We start from the raw sequence: 11,360 nt of genomic DNA, 5'->3' as shown, positions 1-11,360 counted from the left end.
ACTCAACTGAGGAGCCCCAGGTTGCGCCGGAGTCGCCAGGGCGAGCGCAACAGGTGCTTTTCGTCGGTAGGGGCAATATCCCTTCCTCTTTTCCTCTCTCTCTCCCTCTCCCTTTCCCTCTCTCTCTTCCGCGCCCGAGGTAAACCCCTCTCCGTCCCCACCTTACGAGGAATGAGACTCGGGACACGCGAGAACAGCGTGCCCGAGAGTTGGTATGTACGTACATGGAACGCTGGTGAGTTACATGGGTGTGGGTACGAAATCTACAGGTATCACCGCGAGCTCTTGAGCTGCGTTGAGAAAGAGAGAATAGCGACAAGGATGCAGGGGACGGCAAGCAACCGACACCCCGCCCTAGGAGCGAGGAGACCGGGAGGAGAATAATTATTATCGAGTTGGATCGAACGACTCCTTGAAATGCTGGAATCTCTTGCCGAGATAGATATAGAGATGGAGGGGTAGAGAGAAAGAGAGAGAGAGAGGTATATAGATAGATAGATAGATAGATAGAAGAAGAGAGAGAGATGAATGCGTAGAACAGCGGAGTACGTAAAGTTAATATATTGGACGTGTCGGTGGGAGTGGGGTGGGAAAAAGTGTTGTCTGTTTTTTATAATCTATTTTTTATGCGAGAAATAAACAACTTACTCCTTTGCGTTCGAATGAGTTTTCGTCATATTTTTTGCTTATCCTCGAATTGTATCATAGGTAGGTGTAACGTATTAACTTATCAAGTATCTAACTACACTCGTTTCGTTATACGCGGCTCGTTACTTTATAACACAACGTATATACGTGTACTTTGCATCTCTAATACCCGAGTCTTTTGCAAACAGAGTGAAAAATAACGACAGAGATATGAATTCGTGCGTATGTATGCAATAACGTAATATGGTAGCGGTATAGAATTTATATACGAATCCCTGATATGCACACATACGTACCGTCTGTTTCTTCAATTCGTATTTTACCCGATCCAATAGTTTGCCAGAGGTAAGAAAAAAAATAAGACAACATTAAAACCAAATCAAAAGAACGTACGTGTAATGATGAATGTCAAAGAAAAAAGCAACGAAAATTCTTGGAATTTTACTCGTAGCTCATATACGAATTCCGGTATCTGTAAGATTTATAAGGAGTAAAAGGTATTTTTTTTTTAATTTGTCAAGATGGAAAAATCAGGAACAGTTAGTTTGGAAAGCTCATTACGATTTCATTTAGTTTCGTTTCTTTTTGGCTCATTTGAAATTTGGATCTCTATAATCTGGAATTGATCGATTAAAATTAATTAAATTCACAACTCGGGTTGTACTACGAATTATAATTGGTGACTAAAAAGATCCGAAGTCTTTTAAATAATTAACTACGTTATTGTGAATAACTAATCAACAACATCAAGTGTAATAGTCAGCAATTGTTTTACTGATGATGGTCTACGGATCTCGGAGTAATTAATTTACTTGATTAATGTACGTTTCCTTCACTTACTTGCCTCACGTAAATAGGACAGCAAAGAATGTAAAGAATGATGAAAAAAATTACAGTAATATTAGGTAAAAGTACAAACTTGCGAACGGAAAACGAAAACTTCTGCGGAAAAAAATTATGGATCCAGATCGCATAACGGTTGATTAAATGAAAATATGCACATTACCGTACAGTGGCGTACATACGTCGTAATCTCAAGAATGCAGAGGCTGTCGTAATTGTTGTTCTCATTTCTACATAATCACATGGCTCGATCGAATAGTACGAGGAGAAGATGAGCAGATATGTATTATTAGCATCGCAAATTCCAGCATTGATATCAGTGAGAACGAATCGTCTCTCGATATATCTTCTATGATAGCACTTGTGATATTAAAAAAGAAATACAAGTATAATGCGGTAATAACGCGCGAAAGAATTTAGCAATCGCAGTATACGTTCATTTGCAATTGAATAAAAAAACATCCATATCCATGTTTACATACACACATTTACTTTTGTAATCGATACTTTAAATGACACCTGATTTGCTAAAGAAGTAAGAGAATTTCCTTTTCCCCCTCTACTTCTAAGGCGTATTATCGTGGGAATGAAAAAAATAATACTTGTTGTAGGGTTCGCGATTTAGTGTTGGGCTTATCGTGACGTTTTATAATTTTATTCCCAAGCGGTCACGTTAATAAATCAAATACCACCAAATCTACTGTATAATATAAATATAATTCAATGAAAATCGGATATTACGGTCGGTAAAAATTTGAGTAAGAGAATTTGTAAAACAGTTTGGTATAAAAAAAAAAAATTAAACAGCTTATAGCAATTAACGTATATCGTAGAAATATTTCGCAGCCACCGTGAGCGATGTACGAATTCACACGCTCCTCTCTAAATTATAAAAGAAAGCGACCGACCGGCCTAGTGCAGCTCTAGAATATGCGCGGTAAAGGTCGCGGTGCGTATTTCATTTACACTAGGTCATTCAGGATATACAACAGTCTACATAACTAATTAGTGATAGTTATGAGTAGGTATGATACACATATGTTTACCTCTTCGTCTAACAACATAATCGTCTGTGTAAGTTATATATACGTGCGCCGACGTATTGCTACAACTTGTGCCAGTATAGCCAAAGGATTCATAAACTCGAACGAGAAATCCACTGTATCCTTAATTATGAATATGGTAATTTATTGTCAACAAATTCACATGTGAAATTTCTAGAGATAATATCTCGTGAAAGACAATGATATCATTCTTTATCTAAATTTAGCTCGAGCTATTTAGATTTAGCAGTAAATTATGAGTAATTATTACATGTTTCTTATTCCCGTTGATTCATTGGTACACCCTACATCACGATATATACTATAATGATATTCAGCATAATGGGTAGAACTTTTATAAATGATAGAGCATAGGTTACATGTGTGGGTTTAGTAGTAGTAATTTTCGCTTAACATACTTTGAATTAATTAAAAGTATTACCAGTCATTGTTACAAAGAGTAAGTTAGTGAACTCGACCTACTCAAAGTCAACTACTATCGATCACCCATTGTAATCTACTATTGCAAAATGGTAACAAACAGTACCGTTATAAACTAGTATTAAAGTATCACGTCCAATAGGTAACTGGATTAAAATATTATTACGATTAAATTAGCGAAAAATTTAGAGAATCAAGGAACATGTAAGACATTGATCAACGTAATGCAATGTCTTGAGTACATCTTGATATGCTGAACTCTAATGGTTATTCTTTACCTTTAAAACATGTTCAGCGAAAATTTGCTCTTATTTCCACGAGATGCTGTCGATGTCTCATTGTTACTTATGTTGACGAAAGGCGAAGGTGCTGATTGAAAAATAGAAAGGAATAAGTCTTTGCTATTTAGAATATTCGAATTACTGCATTTGTCTGTAACCGAATACCTGCATGTTTTTCGCCTGTGAGAAATGCAGGTCTAGATGGCTGAGGGGTCTGATGTGGATTTTTCCCTTCTTGATCCCAGTTCTCACCCTCATTTAGACTCGGCTGCGGTGACAGCATCAAACGAAATCGCTCCATTGTATCCGCAGATTGCTGCGAATCCTGATCACAGCTGAGAATCGAACGATCTACAAAATGTAACGAAGGTATGGTAAACTAATTAAATAGGTTAAACTAGTTTGACTTGGTAAAACCTCATAAGAAATTGCACATTTTTCTTTTGCTAGCTAGAATGTTGGACTCACCTGCTCGGAAATAGGTTGAACTAGAGAGACTCGGATATTGTTTTGGTCTCCAGCTACATTCGGATATCGATCCGATATTTGACAAGGCTGGCGATGGTGGAGGCTGTTGTTTCAATTTTGAATACCCCGTCATCTTCGGGGGGACATTGAACTTGACAGATGCAATGCTGGTTACCTTTGGCCGCTTCGCGTCAGGTTCTTCGTGTGTACAATAATCGACGACACCCAAGTTGAGCCTAGTCAGAATTTTATGATTGTGAAAAATGTATGTGAAACGAGGGTTCAGTGTATTATAGAAGAATATATCTCATATTCAGGGAAATAAATGTTTAAGAATTTTCCGAAAAATTCTATGTACAGTAAGTTTGTGAGTGATATCTTTTTGCATCCATTACAATAATTATGAGCAATGAACTATACCTGCAAAAATTATTACAAGGAATATTTATGTTAAAGAAATTTAGATGGCGTTCCACAATTTGTCACTAAACCTGAAAATAGTATAAGGTATTTTCACCATTGCCCCACGCTATTTCCTTCTTCCACTGCCTCGTGTTCGTTCAAATTTTGTTGCCTAATCTGATTTGGCTGAATATTTCCCTCGTTTAGTGCCTCTGTCCGCTCGCATATGTTCTTATCGACTGCATCTTTGGAAGAAGGTTCTGTCAATGGGTTCATTACCTCCGGATCAACCGCCGCAGCCTGACCATTTTCGTCATCTGCAATACAATGCAATTATGCAGGAAAAAAAAAATAATAACATTGATTAAGACTTTGAAGATTTGAACATAGTGTGTCGATTCCATAAGGATATTCTGCAAGACATAATAAAGTATATATTCATACAAGTTCTCTTTGGGGTATGTCACTGAAATGCAACTAAACACAGAGTATTAACTATTACTCGTAATATTTATGCGTACCAGGAATTATTTGTTCATTAGACTCTGCAAAGCAAGCAGTATCCATATTTTGACTACTACTCTGATGAGGATCGGGTGACTGTCCGTCTTCAGCTACTTCAGCATTCGTTACATGGGTTAGTTGCAGCTGTGCAGCTGGTTCAGTTAGGGCATCGATCATTGCACTGGTGATGGAAATGTTGTCTATAAAGGTGGGAAAAAAAAATTCAAGTAAAGGAAGGTCATGAAGAATATTGTTGAAGTTGCCACAAATTTTAGCACTGGATAGTCGTATTAAAAATGTCTAGCTCCTCTATTGGAGCTTTCATATTTTAATACTGCTCGATCAAACATCTCTATAAGATATTGGTGTGAGACAATTCAATGCATTTACCTGATTTATCGCTCCACCAGTCAGGAAAAGTTGGTGGGACGCTTTTGGGAGGAATTGTAATACGCTCGAATTGTGATGCAGTGTAATTATAATCTCTTTTTGTAATTTTGCCAGCCGCTAATTGTTCTTGTGCCATTTTCAAGTTCTCCTTTTCCTCATCCTCCAACCTTTTTATCTGTGAAAGAAATGAGTCAACTGTGAAATGATACACTGATAATTTGATGGAGTAAACGATTTTTATCAATAATTCCTCTTAAAGTTTTCGAGATTCTTGAATGTTAATATCTACAAAATTCAAAATATTCCACAAAAAGATACTGGTAGAAGTGGTGAAGCTCTTACAACTTTAGGTACCTGAATCGCAAATGATAGCAGCATAAGTAATTTGTATGATTATACTTGCTAATTCTGAAGAAAAAAAGAAAGATCACTGCTCTTATAGTTAGACGGTGAGAATCTTAAATCAAAGGTACAATTCCGTTCGTATTCTTTGAATACTGTTTGCTCTTTATTATGACTGTACAAGATGATGAAAAAGGAGCTGTTTACCATTGCTTCCTGCTGCTTTAATTTTTCTTGCAGCTCTTTTTGAGTATTCAAGGCAGAACGTATTTTCATTTTCCCGGATTCAGCCTCCTTATATATGTTAGCGCATTCTACTACGAGACAATTCCTCTGTTTCATGTGTATGGATTCGCGTGTCGCAATCATTTTTTTCAGTTCCATCAGCTTATTCTTCTTGACCATCAGCTCAATCTTGGATTTTTTTAAATTAACTTCTTCTTGCCTCATCAATTTGACCATTGGCCGCTTTTCATACTGTGCCTGGATAGAAAAACGATTAATCTTAATATCTGGTTACAAACTAAAATAATCAATATATGTATTGGATTGATAACAGAAAATTTTTCACATATTTTTAATTGTGTTTATAGATATATGCAATTAATGGTCTGTGATAATTTTTTTTCATATTGATACTCTGTTCATTTCGGCAATAAACAAGAATGGGTTCTCAGTAACTAAAAACAGTTGTTGGAACGGAATTATCAGAATGGAATTATATTTACCTTGTAAATTTCCCACTTAGCATCAGCTTTGTCCAGGACTTCCTGGTGCTCATTACGAAGTCTGATATTCTCTTTCTCGTACGCCTCCAAGTCTGCCTTCAACTTTGATGCGTAGAGAGATAATTCTATGTTGGATTGATCCAGGCTGTTGAAAACAAAAATGAAGGAGCGATTGAGCTATTTACGTATTTATTTGAAAATATAGAAAATGTTTTTTTTTTTGAAAGCAGCAGATGTAAACATAGCACCACCTGCATACTTAAAGTCAACATTTACTCTTTCTGGGTATTTTTCAGTTCTTCGACTCTTTTTTTCCGACCTCGTATTTCTTGCATCGTAGTCTTCAATTTAGTGGCCTTGCTTTCCAATTCTTGTTTCAAAGTTGCATTCCTAGTTTTGTATTCTGTCCAATAAACGATACATTTTTAAAAGGATAATTATTGTTGAGTTCGGTATTATTATACTCAATACGAATGTAACACAAATACTGTATAGCAAAGAAATACATTAATTTGATAAAAATTGATGGGCTAATTCTTAAGTGAAGTACCTTCAATAAAAACGAAAGGCAGTTATTATTCATGTGGAAAATATGTAGAATCACCCGACTTACGTTTAATGGTATTTTCGAGACGGGCTATATTGTGGTGCAGACTAGTTTCCAAAGTTCTTACAAACTCTGGAGTTATGGACGACGCTCCGCTCAAGCCTCCAGTATTTTCACTGGCCATTTTCACTTCTGTTTGATTAAAATTAAAATTTTCACACGATGTAATTGCAAAGCACTGTGTTTCAACGGTTTCAACCGTCGTTGATCGTGGTTTGGGATTGGAAATTTGAACTAGGATTTGAATCTGGGATTGTAATTCGATTCATGATTATGTTCGGACAATCAATCGAGATCTCGAACACGGTCGATTTTATTATTTGATTTTGAAGTAACCCGCGACCAATACTCCTTTTACCTACCATTTCTCCTAAAAAATGCCGATGTCAGAAGTCCTCAGTAAGACTGAAAAAGGACGATCAACGTCCGAATTTCGTCGTCTCGAAACCGACGTTGCAAGTCAAAAAGATGAACTAAAATTCTGAGATAATTAGAGCCTTCGGTATAAAAATGAAGTTTTCTCTACCAACGAATTTTGTGATTTCGAACGTCTTTTACACTATTTTCAGCTTTGTCATGTCTGGAATATAGTCCTGATGATTTTGCAATATTTACTATTATTGACCTTAAAGCGAAGAAAATAAATTTTTCGGAGGTTCTGTCAAAAATTATAACGCATCGAGGCAGCTCATTTATTAATTATATATTTTGCCGATTTTGCTTCAAGGAATCTAGGAGAGCTCAGACGCGTATTTCATACAGCAATTTTACGAAGTTATGTGCCATACTTGGTTACGATATGGGAATTGGGAGACAGAAAAACAGAATATGCGAAGGCAAGAAGTTTAAAAATTAAGGTAAAAACCTTTGATAAATTCACGTCCGAACATTAAAGGTTGGAATTGGATCAACGTGTATGCGTATAATCGATGTATCGAATACCGGCCGGTGTGAAACTTGTTCAGAAGACATATATTGTTGTAGGTGTTGTGTACCTGTCACATTTGGAATAATGAATTCGTAGTTGTGACAATTCGATAAAAAACTGGTCCGGCCCAAGATGGGTTTTTTAGAGGACACGTGTGTGATCCTTGGGACGCAGGTAAGTTGTCAACATACGATCAGCGTCTATTTTTTTCACATTCGTTTCACCTATCCTAACCTAAAAATTTCCACGTACGCACTCAAGTCTGTTCGTTTGCATGCACGCAGAGTTACTTTGCGATTATTGGAGCCTGCGTGTGTAAAGCATTAAATTTCCTTGAGCGATTTTTCTTGTAATCAGTAACTTTGTAATTTTAAATGTTGTATTTAATCAAAGTTGGCAAGGCTATCGCAGAAGACGAAATCAACAGCTGGTTTCATTATAGATCCTGTCATATTACTTTGTTCGAAATAATTAATTTATCGCGTACCTGAATGCAGAATTTCACCGCAGTTTTCAGTAATTACTCTCATCATCAATTTTTTTCTGGTACGAATAATATCGGCTTCAACTGCTTAGATATTTAATAATATTCTACTCCAATGGTTGTCGTGCTCAGTATTATAAATAACAGCAAACATGATGTAAGAACAAACGAAAAAGGGTTTTGTATAAAATTGACGATGTAATTCATTTCTGAAACTTGTATCATTTAATGAACTGCGTAACTAAAACTTTAATGAGTCTATCACGTTTGGTTCCAGATACTCTTCTTCCTAGGAGGATGGGTATTCTTTGTAAAGAAATTATTTCGGGATTACGAAGTTCACCACAGATTGGTGCAGCTTATTTTTTCCACAACATTTTCGTTATCTTGTACAATGTTTGAACTCATCATATTTGAGATTATCGATGTGCTGGATTTCAGGTATGTCAACAGTGTAAAAAAACCTTATATCTAGATCAAATGAATCTCTGCATAGTTTGACGGTTTGAAAAAAATAAGACAGAGTTTGAAAGTATCCTTCCAAAAAACTTTCAGCTATCTGATTACATTTTTTCAAAACTCAATGCTATATTTTTTCATCTATCCATTCTTTTCTCTTCACCTCTTACATACCTTTTCATCTATCAAGATAGTTACTCGCAGATTATAAAATTACTGTATAAAATTAGAAAGGCTAAATCAAGTTCAAACATTTGAATAACAATTACACGCTAATGTTATTCTCTTATAATGCAGAACGTGCTCTACTCTGATTTATCATCCAACTCATATATCTCGAACTCCTTTTTCAGCTCAAGGTATTTCCATTGGAACACTGGCCTGTACATGCTTTTGTTCATGGTGATAGTGTTGATACCGTTTTACATAGCCTACTTTATTATCAGTAACATCAGATTTGGTAAGGAGAAAATTGAAACTTTCAGCAATGTTAAAAATCAATTGCTATGACGGCTACCTTTGGAAAATATTTTTTGTCTAAATCATTTTCACATTTCAGTTAGGCTGAATTTAATCAGGCCACTAACGGTGCTGGTGTACCTCTTTTACCTGTACCTGTTTTGGAAAGTCGGAGATCCCTTTCCTATCCTTAGTCCCAAAAAGGGTCTACTGTCCATAGAACAAGGTGTCAGTCGGATCGGAGTTATTGGTGTTACGGTGATGGCACTTTTGTCAGGGTTTGGAGCGGTCAACTACCCATATTCATCAATGGCTTATTTTATGCGGCCTGTTTCCTACACAGATGTACAATCAGTAGAAAGGAGGCTACTTCAGACGATGGACATGATAGTGGCTAAGAAAAAGAGAATTGCCTTAGCTAAAAAAGGGGAAGTCGCTGGTCAGCCTGAGGTCAGATCCCGCCTCTGGGGAATGCTGGCTCCTTTGGGAGGAAGTAAAGGAAGTCAGGAAAGTGCGTGTCACTACACTCACCGTTCTTTCGTCCACTAAAGATGTAGAAATTGATTATTATCCAAGATTCGAGACTATTAAAGTTGAATTATTCACGTTTATCAGACGACGAATTTGCTTCCAGACATAAAACAACTTCAGCAAGAAGTTGCGGCACTGGAAGAATTGTCTCGACAATTATTCCTAGAAGCTCATGACATCCAAAACGCCAGAGAACGACTCGAGTGGGCTGCTACGTGGCAGGGGAAGTACTTCAATTTTCTCGGTTACTTTTTCTCCCTCTATTGCAGCTGGAAGATTTTCATTGTAAGAATAAATCAATATAGAGGATAACTAGAAATACTTTTTGCTTACTTCATTCAAAGTTCAGTTATTTTCGAAGTTTTGACTCAAAATATGTGATATATTGTGATGTATTGTGTTTCGAAATCGTTGAACATCTGTTAACGTTCTTCTTTTTAACTGACGTGAGAAACGTTCTTTTCAGTCTACAATTAATATTGTCTTCGACCGGGTAGGCAAAAAGGATCCCGTTACACGAGGAATGGAAATTGCTGTACATTGGATCGGATTTGACATTGACGTGACTTTCTGGTCGCAGCACATTTCCTTCTATCTAGTTGGGTGCATAGTCGTAACGTCCATCAGAGGGCTTCTACTGACACTTACAAAGGTAATCACAGCGTTCACATTTTACAAACAAAATGAATAATGCTTTTCATAACAGTAAGTAATACGAGACAACAAACGAAAAGAAGAAGACTTCAGATGGCTATTCGGACCTATTTATTTAGTAATGTGTTTATGTTTTTCAGTTTTTCTACGCGATATCAAGCAGCAAATCATCTAACATAATCGTTCTCATATTAGCTCAAATAATGGTGAGTTTTGTTCGAATATAATAGAGCCTGTAAGTTTAATCAGCTTACTTTATCTATAGGACAATAGTATCAAATTCGTATTCAATAATCTTAGTGTACATGCCTTTTCAGGGGATGTATTTCGTTTCATCCGTTCTTCTCATGCGAATGAACATGCCTGCCGAATATCGTGTGATTATAACGCAAGTTCTTGGTGATCTGCAGTTTAACTTTTATCACAGATGGTTCGATGTGATATTCCTTGTGTCCGCGCTATCTTCTATTGTATTTTTATATCTGGCTCATAAGCAGGCTCCTACGGAGCGTGCCTAAAGCACAAATAAATTATTTTTTAACGTATCCAAACGATTCACACTTAACTATTATATATGTTGAATTCTTTTCTGAAACTTTCCGAAACGCTTTGGCAAAACGCGAATAAATAACGGAACTTGATATTGATAGAGTGGGAAAAACAAACTTGTTTAATCGATCATAAAAGGTGTGTTAAACCAGAAAACTGTAAACCACGACCCAACTATATAGTGTAGCAATAGTGAAGTAACGTTACGATCACGTGATATGAATGTAGTGGAAGTTACACTCGGACTTCTGAGAGGCAAGGTTTTCCAAATTTGAAGAATATCCTGCATCAACTTATTTAACAATAAATTGAAAAAAATACTTTTGTTAAGAGCTGCTGAATTCAAACGCTTCATTTGTCAATGTTAGTAATAAGTGTTCCGGTGCTTGGTTTTCTCTATTAGAAGCTTTATTGAAGGATGTAATCAAAACCTACCATGAACATGCATCAGAGAAGTTCTGTTGGCTTAAACCAACTGCTGCACGTGAATTTTCGGGGGGGGGGGGGGGAGTGAGAAACATATGTTCCACTACAAGTTGAGAAGAACTACATATTTACTTTTTTTATTAATTGTTCAAGACATTAAATGCGGCGAACGA

The 11,360-nt window shown here is 36.4% G+C and overlaps 2 protein-coding genes across 3 annotated transcripts; one reads left to right on the top strand and one right to left on the bottom strand.

Annotated features, from left to right (window-relative positions):
* Positions 1-3,207: 3,207 nt before the first annotated feature.
* LOC107218190 lies at positions 3,208-8,123 on the bottom strand. The gene is made up of 11 exons (XM_015655977.2): positions 8,113-8,123; positions 6,704-6,829; positions 6,367-6,493; positions 6,091-6,235; positions 5,570-5,845; positions 5,021-5,195; positions 4,648-4,830; positions 4,242-4,443; positions 3,725-3,960; positions 3,422-3,607; positions 3,208-3,344 (listed from the first exon to the last, which is right to left on the bottom strand). The coding sequence occupies exons 2-11, from the start codon at positions 6,819-6,821 to the stop codon at positions 3,256-3,258; spliced, it is 1,737 nt and encodes a 578-aa protein (XP_015511463.2). The 5' UTR covers positions 6,822-6,829; positions 8,113-8,123; the 3' UTR covers positions 3,208-3,255.
* On the top strand, positions 3,925-11,091 carry LOC107218189 (Golgi pH regulator A). 2 transcript variants are annotated; one of them, XM_015655976.2, is made up of 10 exons: positions 3,925-3,989; positions 7,425-7,554; positions 7,682-7,799; positions 8,387-8,550; positions 8,922-9,028; positions 9,128-9,538; positions 9,662-9,843; positions 10,025-10,210; positions 10,353-10,418; positions 10,530-11,091. In XM_015655976.2, the coding sequence occupies exons 3-10, from the start codon at positions 7,758-7,760 to the stop codon at positions 10,728-10,730; spliced, it is 1,359 nt and encodes a 452-aa protein (XP_015511462.1). In that variant the 5' UTR covers positions 3,925-3,989; positions 7,425-7,554; positions 7,682-7,757; the 3' UTR covers positions 10,731-11,091. The 2 variants fall into 2 exon arrangements, with proteins under 2 accessions (XP_015511462.1, XP_046596078.1); XM_046740122.1 differs by lacking the exons at positions 3,925-3,989; positions 7,425-7,554; positions 7,682-7,799 and adding an exon at positions 7,937-8,266.
* The last annotated feature ends 269 nt before the right edge of the window (positions 11,092-11,360 follow it).

Source organism: Neodiprion lecontei, chromosome 5, assembly GCF_021901455.1.
Source record: "Neodiprion lecontei isolate iyNeoLeco1 chromosome 5, iyNeoLeco1.1, whole genome shotgun sequence".
In the NCBI taxonomy this organism is placed as follows: Eukaryota; Metazoa; Arthropoda; class Insecta; order Hymenoptera; family Diprionidae; genus Neodiprion; species Neodiprion lecontei.
This window is presented reverse-complemented; position numbering and strand designations above follow the sequence as displayed.

Bases quoted from the DNA above. Each gene is read 5' to 3' on its own strand.
- LOC107218190 (XM_015655977.2), bottom strand. From the start codon at position 6,821: ATGGCCAGTGAAAATACTGGAGGCTTGAGCGGAGCGTCGTCCATAACT. The intron at 6,494-6,703 runs GTAAGTCGGGTG...TTTATTGGACAG, and splicing joins TCTCGAAAATACCATTAAAC to AATACAAAACTAGGAATGCA. The intron at 3,961-4,241 runs GTGAAAATACCT...AATTCTGACTAG, and splicing joins GGAAATAGCGTGGGGCAATG to GCTCAACTTGGGTGTCGTCG.
- LOC107218189 (XM_015655976.2), top strand. From the start codon at position 7,758: ATGGGTTTTTTAGAGGACACGTGTGTGATCCTTGGGACGCAG. The intron at 7,800-8,386 runs GTAAGTTGTCAA...GTTTGGTTCCAG, and splicing joins GTGTGATCCTTGGGACGCAG to ATACTCTTCTTCCTAGGAGG. The intron at 9,029-9,127 runs GTAAGGAGAAAA...TTCACATTTCAG, and splicing joins TATCAGTAACATCAGATTTG to TTAGGCTGAATTTAATCAGG.